Source organism: Ostrea edulis, chromosome 6, assembly GCF_947568905.1.
Source record: "Ostrea edulis chromosome 6, xbOstEdul1.1, whole genome shotgun sequence".
NCBI lineage: Eukaryota > Metazoa > Mollusca > Bivalvia > Ostreida > Ostreidae > Ostrea > Ostrea edulis.
The window spans coordinates 35225011-35247519 of record NC_079169.1 but is presented as its reverse complement, the minus strand read 5'-3'; the positions used below and the strand labels follow the sequence as shown (position 1 = coordinate 35247519).

General features: G+C 35.4%; 1 protein-coding gene across 4 annotated transcripts in view; it reads left to right on the top strand.

The window, feature by feature from the left end:
* The first annotated feature begins 894 nt into the window (after positions 1-894).
* LOC125645654 (PHD finger protein 20-like protein 1) overlaps positions 895-22509 on the top strand; it is a 47477-nt gene continuing 25862 nt past the window's right edge. Inside the window, exons 1-5 of one of the 4 annotated variants that reach the window (XM_048871314.2) lie at positions 895-957; positions 10780-10894; positions 14206-14407; positions 16526-16685; positions 19543-19627. In XM_048871314.2, coding sequence (XP_048727271.2) covers positions 946-957; positions 10780-10894; positions 14206-14407; positions 16526-16685; positions 19543-19627 — 574 coding nt within the window. In that variant the 5' untranslated portion in view covers positions 895-945. Of the gene's footprint in view, positions 958-1097; positions 1117-10321; positions 10512-10779; positions 10895-14205; positions 14408-16525; positions 16686-19542; positions 19628-22509 lie in introns of those variants that run through there. The other 3 variants (XM_056139419.1, XM_048871313.2, XM_048871315.2) reach the window with 3 other exon arrangements.

The window sequence follows — 22509 nt, the reverse complement described above, 5'->3', positions numbered from 1 at the left end:
AAAGGTTATGTTGTAAATTGAAAATCTTTGCAACGTTGGATCTGTAGCTCTTTTGCCCGACCCCGAAAGCTACAGTTCTGCAGTTATTGAAAATCATGAGTGTCAATCGTCAAATTTATAACAAGAATATGAGAGAGAGAGAGAGAGAGAGAGAGAGAGAGAGAGAGAGAGAGAGAAACAAGGAGAGAAAGATATATCATTTACATACTATGTTCTGAAGAGCCATCCATTCTAAATACAACTGGAAAATTTATTTTGAACAATATATATGACACTGTATTTGTATATATAACTATGTGTTATGTAATCACTTCTTTCTTTACTTGTATATGTACATTATTTGTATGTATTTTCATGCTGCCCCTTGAGGGTCCTTGATTGGAAATAAATATAGTTAGTTATTGTGTCTTGTTTCTCGGTGGGGGGCTAAACACAAACAACCGTGGTTCAAAGGCCATATAATTATAAGCGCCTAAAAATCATCCACTCGGACCTCCACACACACACACACACATTGTATGCATGTACAAGTGTGTTAGAAAATATACACCCCCTCCCCACACACATTGCTTAAAAACCTATTGCATAAACAATTTTACTGTCTTGTTAAAAATCTTTTTTTTTTCTTTTTCTAAAAACCCTGTCTAGCAAATATGATTTAAAGTAAATACAAAACGGAACCGGGAGGTACACGGAACAGCAGGTTTTCCATGTGAAACGAGTTGTTAAACTCATTAATTGTTTTCATTTCCATGAATACAAAGAAATTGAATTTGACAACTTTTACTTTAAAAATATATCTCTGTATACATTCTGCTACAGTCTGATTTAAAACATCGTTTCTTTGTATGACCGCCGTGAAACGAGCTTTTTCCTTGTACGAGTTAATGTTTCTTGCTTTCGAATTAGTTACGATTGAGTTAATTTCTTTACATTTAGAAAAAAATGGCGTCAAAGGTAAGTTTTTCTCATTTCGCCTTTCAGTTTCACTATATTGTAGATCATTAGACTTAGTGAATTACTTCCTCGTATAGTTAAGAATTTAGAGAAGCATAATTCATTTTGTCTGCAGAACAATGAAAACCCTATCTGACCTGAGTGACGTAATTTTGCAAGGTACCCTATAGTTACAGGCGCCACAATATATAATATGTTGACGGTGTTACCTATTCTCTTTAGAGAAGTCGAGAGGCACAGCCTTCATCGACTTCTCTTCGCAAGCATTCATATTTTGATTATGGAAAACGTGTAAATGCTGGAGTCGGTGACGGTTTATGCTTCGACCGACGTTTCGACTCAGATGTGCCTGGATTTACGCAACAGACAACTTGTTTTCAAACATTCAACAGTAATACACAAAACTGTCACAAGGTTATCAACACTTACTTGCTTTTAAACCATTTTCAACATGTCCCCTGTCCAGGGTTTACGTTAACTGGTCTTGGGAGCTGTCACAATAGGGGACCAGTTAAGAGAAAAGCAGGCTGATGTAATCAGAGTTGGGATTTAAACCGGGGAAAGGGTTTTCCAGTTTTCCAGAATCAAAACTCGAATGCTTGCGAAGAGAAGTTGATGAAGGCTGTGCCTCTCGACTTCTCTAAAGAGAATAGGTGTTACCGTCTGACTCGAGCAAGCACAGCTACATGTACACATATTTTGCAATGTTCATGCTTTGATCAGGATCAATTTAAACAATATCCATTTGCCAATTACTAAGTACATGAATAAAACAGTCTTTTAGTTTACTCACAGGGTTTTATATCGAATCATTCTAACTCCATCACATTTATTTAAAAAATCCAAATAATTGATGTTTTGGCATAATCATGTTATTTGAACTGCGGATTTAACAATATCGTTATCATGGTTATATGTATAAAGATATATAATTATAGATAGTCGGCACACGGAATAACTAGTTATTAATACTTTTATATTTTTACAATGTTAACTAATCATGTTATTTATTTTTATTTATTCTGTTTTTAAAAGTCACATTTACGGAATGCTATCGTAAAGTCCGCGGATCGAATAACATGATTATGCCCGATTTTTTTAATTGTTTCTTTTTTTTAATGATAATTTGAATAGCTTAAATTAATGGAGTTTGGATACACATTAGTTGTGTTAATTAGTGTCATATTGTAAAAAAAAAAGATTGACCGATGTATTACTTATTTTAAGATACTGGAAAGGAAGGGAGGTACATGTATGCTTACAAAGTCCATGTCAGATGAACCTGTTCTTATTGTATGATAAAATAAAATAGCTTGACTTCATAGTTTGACAGAAAAAGTTTTAAAGCATATGAATCCCATTTTTTGAAAGAAAAGTTCTTGTGCTGGATGTGCATAGGTTTTTCTTTGACAGTTCGTCTTGCGATTTGATGACTTATTTCGGTCACCATTGTCAAATTCAGTACCTGTGCTCCCTCAAGTTAGTCTCTCTCTCTCTCTTCTTGCTAGAGTAATCAATTCCTTTTTACCTTAGTATTTTAATCAGATTTGTGGTTTGCAATCAATTATATTCAATTTGTATTCAATGCCAACTTATGCATTCCTATTGCCTAATGTTTACGTATTATCCCGGTAGCATGACTTTTACAAATGGAAATAACAAGTACTTAGATCCACCCACTGTCAGTCTTATTATGACGTACATCAAAACGTAGACATGACGTAGCACATCATCTTACCCGCCTTTGATCTACATTGCACTTTCTTAAACATTATGCCTAATGATGCACTGAATTTTTGAGCTAGGAGATCACAAGATTAGGATGATAATTCACTTAATCACATAAATTCACAATCATAGTCTAAGGCGTGACTTTGCGAGATCTCCGCCATTTTTTACAAGGGACTTTTGGGATTGGTGTTAAAAAAAATTCTTGTTAAAGGTTTAGATTTAGCTCGGATTATTTTGCAGGCTTTAGTCATTAAAGCTCGCAGTACGAGCCAATGCTTTTTGCCAGAACTTGTCATTGCATAAGCGCTCAGCTCCCAAATATATATGGAGATAAGACCTTTTTAATACAGAAAATGTTACTATGACCTTTACTACGCTATTATTTTACAGGGAAATTAACCTATAGTTTCAAAGAAATGCCCAAATTTAGAAATGAAAGTTAAGTCAACATTGTAGTGCCAAAATGAATAAATATGAAGGTTTAATATTCTTTTAATGAAAATTGCTTTCCTTGGGTCTGAATGAAGAAAATTAACCAGGTTGCACTGGCAAACATAATTTTTCCTCTAGATATTATTAGAGCTCCACATAAAATGTGGAAGCCCTATTGTAATCACATTGTCTGTCTGTCTGTCAACTGTGAACACTTTCTTTGTGATACGATAACTCAAAAAAGTTTTCATTGTACAGTTTTCAAATTTTGTACAGAAATAATTTACAATAAGAGGAAGACACCTATAGATTTTGGGGTCATGTCACTTTGTCTGTATGTCATCATCATTGATATTATGAACATTTTGTTTGTGACATGATAGTACACATGTATGTCATCATCTTTGTTATTATGACTATCTATACTACTCAAAATTTGATAAGGATCACAGATATTTTTCTGTTTAAAAAATTAATAACTGCATAACTTGCGATAGTGTGTCCAAGTGAAATCAAAAATGTCTTCAACAAACTTGCACGTGCATTTCATACCATGGGAAATGTGTTTCTCATCACAGTTTATGCTTTTGCTACCATTGCACGATTTTCACTCAGGCATCGGTGTCTGATTCTTTCTAAAATTTCAAACTCACTTGAGTGTTTACACTACGTTTATCAACACAATGCCCCCTCAACGTGTAAGGTATCGCCTGACGACAAAACAACTGGGCAGATGTATTGGAATGCTTGACACTGGCTATTCACAACGTGACGTTGCAAATGCACTAAACGTCAGCCAGAGCGTTGTAAACAGGGCCTGGAACTGACAGCAAACTTTTGGTACAGCTGCACACTGACATGGGGGTGGTCGTCAGAGGTCGACAACCCAACGCCAAGACCATTTTGTGGCTCTTCAGGCACGACGCCATCCCTTCTGGACAGCAACCAGCCTACGTAACGACCTGAACGCTTCGGGAGTGAATATGTCCACTCAGACGATACGGAATCAGCTTCACAATGCAGGTCTCAACTCGAGAAGGGCATGTGTTCGAGTCCCTCTGACTGTTCGACACCAGCGGGAGCAATTGGACTGGGCTGAAGATCATGTCACTTGGACACAGAACGATTGGGTTCAAGTTCTGTTCAGTGAACATGACTGTTATGATGGTGGTTCCATCATGATCTGGGGTGGAATCAGCAGGGATGGAAGAACAGATCTTCATGTCCTGGAGAGAGGAACAATGACGGGGGGTGCGGTACCGGGATGAGATCCTCGATGTTTACCTCAGACCCTACGCTGGTGCTGTTGGCCCTGAGTTCATCCTGATGGATGATAACGCCCGTCCTCATCGCGCCAGGGTGGTGGAGCAGTACCTTCAGCAGGAGACAATTGTCCGTATGGACTGGCCAGCGCGCTCGCCGGACTTGAACCCGATTGAGCATGTATGGAACATGTTGCAGGTTGCCCTTTCACGCCGTAGAGCACAACCCACGACTTTGGCAGAGCTCGGAAACGCTCTCGTGGAAGAGTGGAATAACCTTCCCATTGGAATCATCCGGGTGCTTATTGACAGCATGGCTCGACGTTGTCAAGCCGTCATTGATGCAAGGGGAGGCCATACCCGGTATTGACACTTCATCGACTAAGTGTAATGATGGACTATCCCCAAACACTGTGTAGTTCTTTCTCTGGTTTGCTGTTAACTTTTTGTAATGAAATGCCTTTTGGTGTTGTTATCAGATTTCAAGCATTCTGTATTGATAAAAGTTCATGCCGTTCATGAATTTTCATTCATAACCTGAGTAAACACGTTTCTGAGTCAAATTTATGTCTTTTGTTATGTTAGTGGTAAATTACACACATATAACCTAATGATCCTTATCAAATTTTGAGTAGTATAGTTACCAATGTCTAAGGGAGATAATTCAATTTGAATTATGCTGTGTTGTATTGATATTATAGAAAATTTGTGAAAAAATAACTCTACAACAATGTGCACGTGTATATATAATTATATAAATACATATATATATATATATATATATATATATATATATATATATATATTGAATGTGATATAAAAAATGTTTGGTGTTACATGTATTTTGAATTAAATGTACATCATTCCCAGTCGACAACTCTCGATTGAGATCGGAATACGAAATTAAATTTCTGATATCCAGTTGCAAAGTGGAGATATGTTCAAATGTAACTGCTTCATGAATTATGTACTACTTGCACATTACACCTTCGAGAACTGTTCCTTTTAATAAAGTCACAAAATAGATGCAAAATGAGTGTACGCGTACCATATTCATTACTGTTACCAAACTTTCATTGGTGAAAATCACAAACTGGCGTGTTTCACTGCTTGTTGACAGTAAAATTTGCATCTTCTATGTGAGTATTTCGATATTTGCTCATGAAATATTTTAGCGCATTCATGATATGTTTCTGCTAGGAATAAAGGAAACAGCTTCTCTCATGTATATCATGTATATAAAGACATATTTTATAGATTTCTATTTTTAAAAATGTAGAACGCTTTTATCAGATGTGTTAGAAAATGCTTAGACCCCTGATGTCAGAATTTCCTTTTCCTAGACATCAATATGTCAAATTCATAATCCTGTTTTAAATGGTATGTACCACATTTTGTAGCAGTTATCCATTTTGAATGGGATTCAGTTAGTACATGTGAATGGATGAGTGTGTGCCAAACAGAAGTAATTTACATTTGTCATCAGTCTCTTATAAATATGCTTTATATGCTTCATGATTCCCTTTTCACAATTTTCATTCCAATGTATCTTTGAATATTATTAATTCTAACATATGGAACGGCCCCAAACATTGCTATATCAAGTACAGATGTCACTTTCGTCTAATAACCTCAGCGGGGCCCTAGCTGACCGTGTCCGTTTTCTAGTTTCTGTCTGTTTGTCTTTGAATTCTACAGGGTAATTCTGTGTCCATTGTACATCATACTCTTTGCATTTGTCTTCAAGCTCTTTGAAAAAGGTATTTTTTCTGTTTTCCATATATGGTAGAGGGCGGTTATTCATTGAGCATTCGTTTTGGAAAACAGCAGGGTGTTCTGATGACAGTTTGTGGTAAAATGACAGTCAATTTGAATCGAGAAAAGTGACATTTCAAAGTGTTTAATTTGCAATTTTTCATTTTTTATAGTGTTATGGAGATACAAATTATCAATGAGGTCAGTTGTATTCAATTTTAGCTTTAAATCTATACATATATTCTTTGGTGATTTTAAAATCATTTTGGGGCGATTCTGCAATTTTCTGTTACATTCTGGGTATATTGGAGGTATTCTAGCTGTGGTGAGGGCCTGTCCCGAGACACAGTTGTATCATACTGACTACATCTCTGCATACGTTTGCTGTTATATCATACTGAAAGTGTTTTAATTTTGATAGCCAAAAATACAAGACTCTGGTGTGCAGTTTGTATATTATGCCCTCCTTCAAAGAAGAGGGGCATATTGGTTTGCACCGGTCGGTCGGTAGACCACATGTTGTCAGCTCAATATCTTGAGAATCATTCACTTGATGATAATGATATTTCATATGTGAGTTGGTTATAAAAAGAAAAGTCCTTTTGTTTTTCAGGTCAAAAGGTTAAAGGTCAAGGGTCAATCTACTCTGGACATAGGAATATACTGTCCGCTCAATATCTTGAGAACCCTTTGCCTGACAGACATCAAACTTGGTACACTGGTACATCTTCAGGAGAAGATGACTACTAATGATTTTGAGGTTGCATGGTCAAAGGTCAAGGGTCAAACTGGACATAGGAATATACTGTCCGTTTAATATCTTGAGAACCCTTTGCTTGACAAACATCAAACTTGGTACACTGGTACATCTTCAGGAGTTGATGACCTCTATTGATTTTTAGGTCACATGGTCAATCCACTCTTGGCATAGGAAGATATTGTCTGCTCAATATTTTGAATTGATAATACTTATACTCTCAATTAAATGATGTTTGTGTGTGTATAACCCTTTTCAATTTTGCACCATGGGGGGCATATGTGTTTTACAAACATCACTTGTTTAAATACTCGGTTTGTTCAAAATGAATAATATGACTATTTTTGTAGCAATTTTTTGCAAACCATCAAATAGAAAAACAGTAATTCGACTAAATGGTCTTTATAGTTGAACGAGTTCATGATTTCTTTAAATAAAAATAGATGGTTAATTTTCACTACTTTGAATTGTTGGGATGTACTTTTGTGATTACGGTTTCTGTACATTGAAAAATTGTGCATTCTATTGTGTAAATTGAATTCCGTTGAATATCGCAAAAATTAAGCCTCCACAAAATCTAATGATTGCAAGTAATTATACCCTTCCAATTCTGTATAAAATTTTGGTATGAAGCATCTTTGGGACAAGTGGGACAGATACTGTAAATTTTTGTACTCTTGCAACCCTGGGACTTTGGGATGGGACTAAAAAAAAAAAGTGTAGTATTAAATGTCAAAATCCTCTCTGCAGCTGCGCATCTGTAAGAAAATCTGAATGCATATAATCATGAAGAGCAGGAGGGTTTCTACCATATTGTAATTTCATGATCTCTGGGGTAAAGGTTCTACAGGGCAGGGCCAAACTTAGCATATAGTGTTTGTGTGTAAAACATTTAAATGACATCTTCTTTAATGCTATTTATACTAAATTGAAATATTTAGAAGGAGCAGGTAGTCTTTAATACCAAAATTGTAAATTTTGTTATCCCAGGGGTAGGGGTTTTGGTACCAAGATGGGGCCAAAATGGTCATAGATATTAAATGTCTTTTATCATTTTAAAGCCCTCTTTAGTTTTGTTGATACTTTATAAAAACTAAATGCATATTTAAGAAAGGCGATGCCAAGATTGTGAAGTTCAGAATTGCAGGATAGAGGTTCCAATTTAAGTCAAGGGCGGATTCAGTTTGGCAATGAAAGTATTATAGATGTCATAGCCTCTGGAGCTAGTGATGCCTTTAACTATAATACTGAGGTGACGGAGAGGGTCTGTGGGGGCCTCATTCATTTGTTGCTCTCTTTATTTCATTGGCCTAGGCATGCCACGTCTTTTCTTGGGGAATTGCCATTTTCTCTATTATTACCACCTTACTCCATTGTGTCCAAAGAATCAGGCTAGCTAGGACAATATCATGAAGTTACAGCTACTTATTCAGATCTTCTAGATACCAGTTAATATACTTGTCTTTTGTTTTCTTTCCTCCTATGATTCCCTTAAGTTCAAACTAAGTATTGATAGACTTCTTTCTCAAATGTTCTTGCCTTCTTCCTCTGTCTTTTGATGGCTGCAGCTCTCGAAGGATCTGGCTGTCTCTATAGGAGTGATACTGTACTCTGATATGTGATGTTTAGTTCCTCTGTTTCCACACACATTTGGCTCTGAGAAGTTCCACCTGCGCAAATTTGTAGAAGTTGGTAGCACATTTAGTCTTTGTGGAATGTTTTGGGGTCACATAGAACATTCGGTCCTGTGTAATGTGCACATACATGTAGGACCAAAGCAGATTCTGTCAGACCAAAAGCCATACAAACAATATCTGAACATGCAGAATGAAGGGAATTCCGTAGCTTTTTATTTTGATTTAACATGTCCGTGGATTGCCCCTGTTCCAGCTATGTCTTGTCTACTCTCCACTTCTGATACTGATTTAGAAGTGGACTAAGTTTATCCTGCTCTTCCTTTAACTCCTGGCTGCTGCTCTTGTGTTTTCATCTTTAGAATCTTTTAATGTTATCATAAGACATGCTTTTTCTCTCATATCTACGTATGTAAGATACAGATATTCTATGAAAGAAAGGTATGTAAGACATTTCTATCTTTCATATCACGTGACGTTTATCTTACATATCCTGTGACGTCATAATCAATACACAACTAGCTTGCAACTTACCTCGCCTCGATTGACGAACACTAGCGTCTGCAAAGCTCTTGTACAAAAAATGACAGATTGTAATGTCCCTGATAATCTCCAGGTGTATGTGACCGGACACAAAAATACACATCCCTTGAACAATTACCGCACACTCAACAACAGTCACAAATTCCTCATACACCTATGTCATCCTGTGCATTAGGCCCAATGCCAGTTCACAGAAACCCAGCCCACACGGTCTATTACTTCTAGGCCTACCTCCACATTCACTCTGTCAACGTCTACTGTCCGTGTCTCAGGTGAAATAAGTGCCTTCAATGTCCATGAGACTCGAGTTCTTGCACGCATGGAAAACGAAAGTCTAGCCATGTCCATAATTATGTCCACCAACAAAAACCACTTGGAATCTCTCTTCACACACTCGTCATTAAATAACTGCTCAATATCAATAGCAATGCTCCTCTAAGAAAAAAAACGTGCAGTTATTGATTCATATTCTGATTAGGTCTGTCAAAATGTTTCGCGCTGATGGACTGTCGAGTTACGTCACGCATCACCCTGATTATTGATTTATTCAAAGAGGAATAACTCTAATACAATTCACTTATACACTCGTCGGCCGATTTTTTGTCGGCAACATAGTTGCCAAAATGAGGGTCGTAGAATTCGATTCTGGTGTTATTTTTAATGTACAGCGAAAAATTAATTAATTGGGAATTTCTCAAAATGGCGTCGCTAGGCACAAGGAAAACGGAAAACTCTAGAAATATGAGAGAAAAATACTCTCTTATGAGTTGCCATGAAATATTAAGGTGATTCCACCCTCGGGGTTGCAAAAAAGCAGTAAAACCCTCGGCAAAGCCTCGGGTTTCACAGCTTTTTTGCAACCCTCGGGTGGAATCACCTTATATTTCATGGCTACTCATAAGAGGGTCTTATAATCCACTTCCTGATTTTCAGTTCTTCCAATTTGGATTTTAAAGTAGCTCCCTACATCTTAAAAAAGTTTATCATATCAGCACTGATACGGGATAAGTACGTCAAAAAGACAGAAAATATGTAATTTTGGGTTTTGAAATAAATGAATTTCAAAAATTCATTTCATTGAAATGAACAAAAGACTGGCAGATTTGAATAAACATGATAAACGTATCAGAAAAAAATTATGTTACACCAAACACAGAACCCTGGACACACCAGATGAATTATCAGAAAAAATATGTCTTAAACACCAAACACAGAACCCTGGACACACCAGATGAATTATCAGAAAAAATATGTCTTAAACACCGAAAGATCCAAACAATAACGGATTAAATTGCTGGGTTTACCTGATTTAGTGTATTCTATACCAGACTTTATTTACTTGGTCTTTCACAGTATTTATGTTGGTTTCCCTAGTTAATTCTGTGCATATTTGTTAAATTTGGAATTGCTACACAAAATATGTAAATGAACATAAAAAAGGTAAAGTTAAATATTTTCATAGAAATTGATGAATTAGAAAATGAGTATTAAAATGTCACAATATATCATGATACTTTGGGAATATATTATGATGTATCCCTATTAATGTATGACAGAATAAATTTATATATATATATTTAGTAAATCAATGCCAGTATAAACAAGTCACTGGTCCTGCCCATCTCTGTGATGTAGGTCAATATCGATACTGAAAGTTATTTAGACCTTACTTGTCATCATGAAAACATGTTCATTACATTTCTTGCAGAATAAAACAGAGGGACATACACACACTTCTCCTGAGGTGGATCCCAGTAATGCATCAGAAGAACTGCAAAACAACACAAACTTGGCCAGCTCTGAGGACCAAACAGGACAGTCAGGTAATGTAAGGGAACCTCACTAAGGGTCTAACTTGTCTGTCATGTGATGTAAAGGAACCTCACAAGGGTCTAACTTGTCTGTCATGTGATGTAAAGGGACCTCACAGAGGGGTCTAACTTTTCTGTCATATGATGTAAAGGAACCTCACAGAGGGGCTAACTTGTCTGTCATGTGATGTAAAGGGACCTCACAGAGGGTCTGTCATGTGATGTAAGGGAACCTCACTAAGGGTCTAACTTGTCTGTCATGTGATGTAAAGGAACCTCACAGAGGGTCTAACTTGTCTGTCATATGATGTAAGGGAACCTCACAGAGGGTCTAACTTGTCTGTCATGTGATGTAAAGGGAACTCACAGAGGGTCTAACTTGTCTGTCATGTGATGTAAGGGAACCTCACAGAGGGTCTAACATGTCTGTCATGTGATGTAAAGGGACCTCACAGAGGGTCTAACATGTCTGTCATGTGATGTAAAGGGACCTCACAGAGGGTCTAACATGTCTGTCATGTGATGTAAAGGGACCTCACAGAGGGTCTAACATGTCTGTCATGTGATGTAAAGGGACCTCACAGAGGGGTCTAACTTGTCTGTTATCTGATGTAAGGAAACCTCAGAGAGGGTCTAACATGTCTGTCATGTGATGTAAAGGGACCTCTATTGTAGAAAAAGATAATACTGTTGAAAAAGTACTGGACTCTATAGCCTTTATCATTATGTGACTGCAATATGGGACCCAGGAATTTATAATGGCCCAAGGATCCTTCAGATGTCTGGGTAACCTTGATATGTGTGATCTATAGGGGAAGGCTTGCAACTCTTAATGCATGGTACACATACTTAAGAAATAAATGCTGCTCCGTCAAAACTCTTCATTCAGAGTGAGACAGAGTCTTGGGTCTTTCAAACAAGACCATAAAAACTGATGCCCCATTTTGTGTCAGGCATTGGATTGGCATGATAAAGAACCCACATTGCTTTGGCTCTGAGGGCTGTACATAATGATGTCTTAATTTGTGGCATTTTACCTACAATGCCACTAGGGCTGTGCAGTGCACCAAAATTTTCGGTGCACCACGATTCATACCATTTGATTCGATGCACCGATTACAAATTCCGGAGTTCGGTTCAGTTTAGATTTTACATGTACACCAAAACAACAAATATGGCGTCCGAGTGATGTCAGATGTGCACTACATGTGGATTTTATGCAACAGAGATTTAAATTGATACTGTTTTGAGATTTAGCATTTTCACCACTCAGATACCAACAGGATATGGTCCGTAAGATCATTGCAGTTTATCTTTACATGTCATATAGCATTTCTATCAGTGCTGAAATCAACATCGTAGATGATGACACAGATTAAATGTTTTGACAGTTAATATAAGAGAGAAGTAAATCAATAAAAGAGAGATTTTCAAAGATTCAAAGATTCTCAATATATGGAATTTTTGAAATTTGACATATAAATGAGAACGATTTCATATACATTTCAGATTGACTATAGATTTGTTTAATAATCCAAAAATTATGCTGCACATAGACTGTTAATGTTTTCTTTCTTCTATCAAAGTTATGGATAGATATGATGTTTACGAATTACGACATATAGTTATACAAAACTTGACTAAAACTAAATAAAGTATGCTACTCATTAGAATTGTAAATTTTTGTGCCTTCATTAGATAAATTGGACTTAACATGAACCGAATCGGAAAAAAACCAAATCGTGCTGATCTGAACAGAAACCGAACTGAATCGAGCAAACCCTGAATCGTCCCAGCCCTAAATGCCACAAATTTTGACCTTTGCATGATGCTCAAGGTCGTAGCATTAAAAGTCCTGTATCCTGCCAGTGCCTACCTACTGACAAAGGTACTCTGATATTTGTCCCCGCCACTTCATATAATGGCTAAAATGACTTCATTGAAGGAGGGGCACATTGTTTAAGTTGGTAGACCAAGTGTTTTTCACTCAGTCCCTTTAATTCATAGACATTGAACTTAATGCGCAGGTTGGCTATGACTCGTAGATGACATGCCCCCTATTGATTTTCAGGTCAAAAGGTCATGGGTCACAAAGAAGTAGGTACAGTTTCTAAAGTCATTTGGCCCAAAATATCAATGATTTCACTTGGAGCTCAAACCCTGGTATTCAAATAAGGAATAGTTTAGCAAACCCAAGATCTGCTCAGTTTGATCAGCAAAATGATTTGTGTCATATGATGAGAGCTAGGAGTTGGCATAAAATTGCAAATATGCCATTTTCAATGAAAATATCCACAAATTTAGGTGGTTTTCCATTCAGAAAACATACAGTGCATGCGTTGAGCAAATTCATATTCTAGTATGTTTTTCATCTTAAAATAATACACAATATATATCATTTTCATTTTGCTCGACAAATGCGCACATCTCTTCCTGAACAATAATCTGTTTGACAGTTTTCAGGCTTATTTTGAAAAAAAGGCAGGAAATGTCTTATTCATGATGTCACATGATGTCATAATGCTATCCAATTAGGAATATCATTCTGATTTTTTGAGATAGTATACCTGGCATATATTTTACGTTCTTAAAATGCTGAATAAGGTTAATTGTTTTTGTCCTGTCTGTCATTCTGTAATTCTGTCTGAAACTTTAACCTTGCTAATAACTTTTGAACAGTAAGTGATAGAGCTTTGATATTTCACATGAGTATTCCATGTGACAAGACCTTTCCGTGGGTACGAACATTTTTGACACTGTAACCTTGGAGTTTGACCTACTTTTTGAAAACTTTAACCTTGCTAATAACTTTTGAACAGTAAGTGATAGAGCTTTGATATTTCACATGAGTATTCCTTGTGACAAGACCTTTCCGTGGATACCAAAATTTTTTACCCGTGACCTTGACATTTGATTACTTTTAATTTTTTTTTTTTACATTGGTCATAACTTCTAAATGGTAAATATTAGAGCTTTCATATTGTACATGAGCATTTCTTGTGACAAGATCTTTCTACTGGTACCAAGATATTTGTCCTTGTGATCTTGGTCATCTTCGGAATTGGCCATTATCAGGGCATTTGTGTTTCACAAACACATCTTGTTTAAATGCGAGATGAACAATATTCAGTACTGTTGGTAAAATCTTACTTTACTTGATACATGTATTGTGTTACAAGATGAACAAAAAAAATGAATATATACTGCATCAAACTGGCAAGTCTCGTCTTTTATCACATGTCTTTACCTTCTCCCAAATATCACGTTTAGATGTATGTTTATAAGATGGATGGCATGTAATTTGTATTCATTGTACCTTACAGACAAATCAGAGAGGAGCTCCACACTGCCGTTTCCGTCGGACTCTGTAACCAGGAGCCGTCTAGATGCGGACGATATCAGCACATGTTCCAGTGCCTCCTCCTCAACTAACACATACGTGGTCAGTAAGCGGTTTCCTGTCCGCCCGGGAATAGCATGGAGGAAGGGCGAGCGACTTGAGGCCATGGATTATAGCTCAAAATGGTCAGAAATTAGTTATCACAGATATTGGTATTTATTTACAACCTACAGTTATCTCAGATATCATTATTTACAATTTACAGTTATTACAGGTATCAGTATTTATTTACAACCTAGTTATCACAGATATCAATATTTACAACCTTCAGTTATCACAGATATTAGTATTTATTTACAACCTTCAGTTATCACGAATGTCAGTATTTATTTACAACCTTCAGTTATCACAGATATCAATATTTACAACCTTCAGTTGTCACAGATATTAGTATTTATTTACAACCTTCAGTTATCACGAATGTCAGTATTTATTTACAACCTAGTTATCACAGATATCAATATTTACAACCTTCAGTTATCACAGATATCAGTATTTATTATAAATCTTCAGTTATCACATATATAGGTATCACTTTTAATTTACATTACAACAATCAAAGATATCAGTATTTACTCTTTTCAAAGAACATATTCTTGCATACTTGTGTATATAGGTCTATGTTTTTAGATGCATCATTAAACTGAGGTAGTTACATATATACATATACTAATGGAGCCTCGTTAATCCGTACACTTTGGTTCCCAGCAAAATCGTCCAGATAAATGAAGCATTTGGATAACTGAATTGCATATTTTCTTTGTAAAGGATATAAGCCAAAAACTATTCAGAATCACATGATATCCAGAAGTCATAGAGAAAACACATGTCTATTCAGAATCACATGATATCCAGGATCCATCGAGAAAACACATGTCTATTCAGAATCACGATATTCAAAAGTCATAGAGAAAACACATCTCTATTCAGAATCACATGATATCCAGGATCCATCGAGAAAACACAATGTCTATTCAGAATCACGATATTCAAAAGTCATAGAGAAAACGCATGTCTATTTAGAATCACATGATATCCAGGATCCATCAAGAAAACACATGTCTATTCAGAATCGCATGATATCCAAAAGTCATAGAGAAAGCACATGTCTATTCAGAATCACATGATATCCAGGATCCATCGAGAAAACACATGTCTATTCAGAATCACGATATTCAAAAGTCATAGAGAAAACGCATGTCTATTCAGAATCACATGATATCCAAAAGTCATAGAGAAAACACATGTCTATTCAGAATCACATGATATCCAAAAGTCATAGAGAAAACACATGACTATTTAGAATCACATGATATCCAGAAGTCGTAGAGAAAACACATGTCTATTCAGAATCACATGATATCCAGGATCCATCGAGAAAACACAAATGTCATGTCTATTCAGAATCACGATATTCAAAAGTCATAGAGAAAACGCATCTCTATTTAGAATCACATGATATCCAGGATCCATCGAGAAAACACAATGTCTATTCAGAATCACGATATTCAAAAGTCATAGAGAAAACGCATGTCTATTTAGAATCACATGATATCCAGGATCCATCAAGAAAACACGTGTCTATTCAGAATCGCATGATATCCAAAAGTCATAGAGAAAGCACATGTCTATTCAGAATCACATGATATCCAGGATCCATCGAGAAAACACATGTCTATTCAGAATCACGATATTCAAAAGTCATAGAGAAAACGCATGTCTATTCAGAATCACATGATATCCAAAAGTCATAGAGAAAACACATGTCTATTCAGAATCACATGATATCCAAAAGTCATAGAGAAAACACATGACTATTTAGAATCACATGATATCCAGAAGTCGTAGAGAAAACACATGTCTATTCAGAATCACATGATATCCAGGATCCATCGAGAAAACACAAATGTCATGTCTATTCAGAATCACGATATTCAAAAGTCATAGAGAAAATGCATCTCTATTTAGAATCACATGATATCCAGGATCCATCGAGAAAACACATGTCTATTCAGAATCGCATGATATCCAGAAGTCGTAGAGAAAGCACATGTCTATTCAGAATCACACGATACTCTGAAGTTTACATGAACTAGGCAATTCACTTTGTTTTTTGAATATTGTAGAAAATTTTGTCTAGAACCAATTCAAATACATGTACTCTTATTCTTAATATACATAGGGGTGGGCCGGATGGGGTGCCATTAGTGTATCTTAATTTGTTCACCATACTGCTTGCTCAGGTACCAGGCTAAGATAGTGGATATTGATGAGGAAGAACTGATGGTGATGATTCACTTTGATGGCTGGAATCAGCGGTACGATGAATGGATTCTGATGAACTCAGAAAAACTCAGACCCAAAACAAGACATTCATCACGCAAAGAAAAACAGAAGCAATCGGTAAATTTATTCTGATATCATGTTTTTATATCAAGTGGAGAAGTCATTGTTTTTACTATGATATACAATGAAGCAGCACACTGGTCAGGTACTTTACTGACAACACACTGGTAACTGTGAATATTAGATTGTTTACTTGTTTTAATGTGACTTGTTGAGATGTTCTGTGAATATTAGATTGTTTACTTGTTTTAGTCGTGACTTGTTGAGATGTTCTGTGAATATTAGATTGTTTACTTGTTTTAGTCGTGACTTGTTGAGATGTTCTGTGAATATTAGATTGTTTACTTGTTTTAATGTGACTTGTTGAGATGTTCTGTGAATATTAGATTGTTTACTTGTTTTAATGTGACTTGTTGAGATGTTCAGTGAATATTAGATTGTTAACTTGTTTTAGTCGTGACTTGTTGAGATGTTCTGTGAATATTAGATTGTTTACTTGTTTTAGTCTTGACTTGTTGAGGTGTTCTGTGAATATTAAGTAACCGAGCAGCAAGGGAAAAGTCTTGATTCGGCTTTATGTAGTTTATTTTTGTAGAAATGTATAAGTATAAAGCATTGACCTATAAGCAAAACAAATAACAATTGTATTAGACAAAAAGTACAAGTTCATAACTTAGATAAAATGTTGACAATAAGTTACCAATAATACAGCATACATTTATAATAGAAAAATATGTTCTGTAGGAAATTGACTTTTGAATTTACAAACAAATTCTGAAAATATACTTAGACAACTTTAACTGCAAAAAAGTATAAACGTTGCAATTAAGAATAAGAGTCATCTACGAAAATATTGTAGTAAGGTAAGACCTAAGTAAATGGGATTCTTACGTACCACAAGATGCACCTGTAGAAGCTGGACAGATCTTCAAAGTAAAAATGTACACTGCTGTGATTTACTCAATCTGAACGGTAACTTATAGTTAAAGGTGAATCATGACTATTGGGTAATACTTAATGACGAATGAAATTTAGCATTACAAAAATATCAACTCAATCCAATGCACATAAGAAAAACAACTCGATCCGATGCGCAATTAAGTCCTACTCAATCCGAAATTTACTAAACTTTTCAAAAATATAATCAAATGAAAAATGAATAAATACATAAGAAATAAATAAGAATAGATTTGTAATACCACAATTAAATTGTTTACTTGTTTTAGTTGTGACTTGTTGAGATGTTCAGTGAATATTAGATTGTTTACTTGTTTTAGTCGTGACTTGTTGAGATGTTCAGTGAATATTAAATTGTTTACTTGTTTTAGTTGTGATTTGTTGAGATGTTCTGTGAATATTAGATTGTTTACTTGTTTTAGTCGTGATTTGTTGAGATGTTCAGTGAATATTAGATTGTTTACTTGTTTTAATGTGACTTGTTGAGATGTTCTGTGAATATTAGATTGTTAACTTGTTTTAGTCGTGACTTGTTGAGATTTTCTGTGAATATTAGATTGTTAACTTGTTTTAGTCGTGACTTGTTGAGATGTTCTGTGAATATTAGATTGTTTACTTGTTTTAGTCGTGACTTGTTGAGATTTTCTGTGAATATTAGATTGTTTACTTGTTTTAGTCGTGACTTGTTGAGATGTTCAGTGAATATTAGATTGTTTACTTGTTTTAATGTGACTTGTTGAGATGTTCTGTGAATATTAGATTGTTTACTTGTTTTAGTCGTGACTTGTTGAGATGTTCAGTGAATATTAGATTGTTTACTTGTTTTAGTCGTGACTTGTTGAGATGTTCAGTGAATATTAGATTGTTTACTTGTTTTAGTCGTGACTTGTTGAGATGTTCAGTGAATATTAGATTGTTTACTTGTTTTAGTCGTGACTTGTTGAGATGTTCAGTGAATATTAGATTGTTTACTTGTTTTAGTCGTGACTTGTTGAGATGTTCAGTGAATATTAGATTGTTTACTTGTTTTAGTCGTGACTTGTTGAGATGTTCAGTGAATATTAGATTGTTTACTTGTTTTAATGTGACTTGTTGAGATGTTCAGTGAATATTAGATTGTTTACTTGTTTTAGTCGTGACTTGTTGAGATGTTCAGTGAATATTAGATTGTTTACTTGTTTTAGTCGTGACTTGTTGAGATGTTCAGTGAATATTAGATTGTTTACTTGTTTTAGTCGTGACTTGTTGAGATGTTCAGTGAATATTAGATTGTTTACTTGTTTTAGTCGTGACTTGTTGAGATGTTCAGTGAATATTAGATTGTTTACTTGTTTTAGTCGTGACTTGTTGAGATGTTCAGTGAATATTAGATTGTTTACTTGTTTTAGTCGTGACTTGTTGAGATGTTCAGTGAATATTAGATTGTTTACTTGTTTTAGTCGTGACTTGTTGAGATGTTCAGTGAATATTAGATTGTTTACTTGTTTTAGTCGTGACTTGTTGAGATGTTCAGTGAATATTAGATTGTTTACTTGTTTTAGTCGTGACTTGTTGAGATGTTCAGTGAATATTAGATTGTTTACTTGTTTTAGTCGTGACTTGTTGAGATGTTCAGTGAATATTAGATTGTTTACTTGTTTTAGTCGTGACTTGTTGAGATGTTCAGTGAATATTAGATTGTTTACTTGTTTTAGTCGTGACTTGTTGAGATGTTCAGTGAATATTAGATTGTTTACTTGTTTTAGTCGTGACTTGTTGAGATGTTCAGTGAATATTAGATTGTTTACTTGTTTTAGTCGTGACTTGTTGAGATGTTCAGTGAATATTAGATTGTTTACTTGTTTTAGTCGTGACTTGTTGAGATGTTCAGTGAATATTAGATTGTTTACTGGACTAGCTAGTGCACAGTGTCTTTGAAAATGACAATATGTAAATGATTGAAATTGTGTATTCATAGGACTTCAGAGTGGGAGACCACGTGTATGCTAAGTGGACAGACTGCAAAATGTATCCAGGAAAAGTCACAGCTGTATATTCAGACGGTAATCAGAATTCTGCTCATACAACATTGATAACTTTATATTGATTGGAGAAATTTAGAGTAGACCGTGTAAATTTTCAGCTTGAGTGAGCTTTTCTGATCAAAGTTTGTGAATCATCCATATGTGTGTTGGTAGACTCATTTGCATTTTGTTTCAAAGGCCAATTGCAGTGATTGATGTTAATGGTTTATATGCAATTGTCTTAAAGGTCATAGGAGACGGTTTTTAACAATACGTTTTCTCTCCATAATTATCAACTTTGTTTCATAGACTCCTCATTAAAATACTTTTTTAAGATTAAAAACAATATTAACTCGAAGAAATTGAAGTGCAGAGGTAGTCGGAATAGAAAATTGTTACCCGGTTATCGTTCCTGATTTCCTGAATTTGTGACGTCATAAGAGACCACACTCAGATTTACGAATCAAAACAAAGGCACATCCATAGACGATTTATTCACAACTGGAGGAGTTTTTGAATGGGGAACCATAGTTTGTTATACAGACCCTGAAACGTGCTACTACACCTTAAAAGCGAACCGAACCGTTCCATGCAAGAAACGAACCGTACCGTTCAAGAAACGTACCGTACCGTGCAAAAAACGAACCGTACCGTTCAAGAAGCGTACCGTACCGTGCAAGAAACGAACCGTACCATTCAAGAAACGAACCGTACCGTTCAGAAAGCGTGCAGGATAATATTATGCAAACCCCGCCCCCAAAAGCCCGAAAGCGTACCGTACCGTGCAGAAAGCGTGCAATTTATGTCACGTGACCCACTTTTTCAGCGACAGTATATTATTTTGACAATGGGGCCCGATGGGAAAGGAGGTCGTAGACTATCGCTGGCTATTCGAAGCATTATCCTCAAACATCACGAAGCTGGGTTATCAACTGTGAAAATCACCGAGATGCTTAAAACATCTTTGATATTCTTTTTTTTTTAAATTACTTTCTGTAAATGTCACATTGTTTCAGTGCATATATGTGTATGTATGTTATCAACAAGTACCCAAGTTTTGACTGAATTATGCATAAAAATTCGTTTTATACTGTGAACTGTTAACAGAAATAGACGTCGGATCACTGCACGGATTTTGCATGCATGCTTCTGCAGCTAGTCCTGTGTACTGTGGATGTATATTTCACTTGCAGACTTTTAAAGAGTGAACCAAGGGGCATTTCGTTGTTTTAACGGAATTTCTGTTTCAATCAATTCTTTTAAATTCAAGGGTGAAGTTAACTACAATACTGTAATAGTACTTACAAGTAGCCTATTTAATTTCTTCATATAATCAGGGACGTCGACGTCCCTGATAGTGCTACTACACGTATGGCACAGGGCTTGCCGTAAGAAGATGAAATTAATATGTGTAGCGTTAATGTATTCAATATGTACTTTCCTACGTACAGTGTCTGAATCATATGAGAAATTTCTAGACCGATTAGAAAAATTGTCACATTCTACACTGTAATATTTTCATTACTTTATTAGCAATAATTTTGACATATCTTTTTATCTTCTACATTGATAACGACCCATATAGATAGATGTAGATTGGCGGATTTATTATATACACTAATAAACAATTTTTAATTACATCGACAGAGAAATAAATAGATACATACATGTGTAAAAAAAATGTAAACAAGTTAAATTGATGCAAAGCATCAAATCGGCCGCAAAAAATTATTCATTTCAGCACTTTCAAGTATTTCAACAATATATAGAAAAGGTATATGAAACATTTTTATTGCAAACTATACACTTGCCTTACTTTTCTGTTAATTTTTTTTAAATTCAATTTTCAGTGATCAAAAATAAAGTCAGGGAAATGAAAATCGGACTTCGCGTGATAAAGGATAGGAATATATATGTATTATCATCATTTTATTTGATTCAAAGACAAATGCAACAGATATCTAACATTATTAATTATGAATGACTGAATGCTGACAAAAAAGGACGTACAAACTTCACGTGCAGATATCGTGGATCTTTCATAATGCCGATGATAAATCACAATAAATGTGAAGTGCAGAAAATAATCATTGTGTCATTTGCGACTTTAGTGTATTCAAAACAAAATTCACTTCTTCTTAAAAACTTTTCCAATTTAGGCACTGTAATTTATATTCGGAAACTTAATACGCTTTGTTTTTACACTTACGCACGCCCATGTCGGGGAACAGTTCATGTAACAACTTTTTATAAAATCGTAAATTAATAAATGTCTGATGAGAAATGAAAAACAAATTGAAACGTAATAACAACCATTAAGACTTAGACTTAAGCAAATTCTAAAAACTTTTATTCATAACTTTTATGTACGTTATCAATATGGAATTATTCCATCGAAGCAATCAAAAATAACGTCTCATTTCCCCATGTGCACATTCTAACACAACCACAAATCCTGCAGCCGATAATCAAAGAGCCGAATAAGACCGATCGAATGAAAACAAACTATCGAAACGTACAATTTATACGAAGTCAAAGCGTTCAGGCCCCGCCCACCTCATTAATAAAACGTGCAAACCGTTCACAAAGCGTGCAGCTATTTTTAGCAAACCGTACCGTGCAAGAAGCGAACCGTACCGTTCAAGAAGCGTACCGTACCGTGCAAGAAACGAACCGTACCGTTCAAGAAACGAACCGTACCGTTCAGAAAACGAACCGTACCGTTCATAAAGCGTACCGAACCGTACCGTGCAACTGGTGTAGTAGCACGTTTCAGGGTCTGTACAAGGATATCACTTTGAACTCATAATTAATGCAAATGCCAGCCACATCTACGATTTTTCATCGGAGGACGAACAAGAAGATCGATCAAGATCCTATTTATTTCGAATCAGTTGAAACAATACTGACTGGTTAATGAT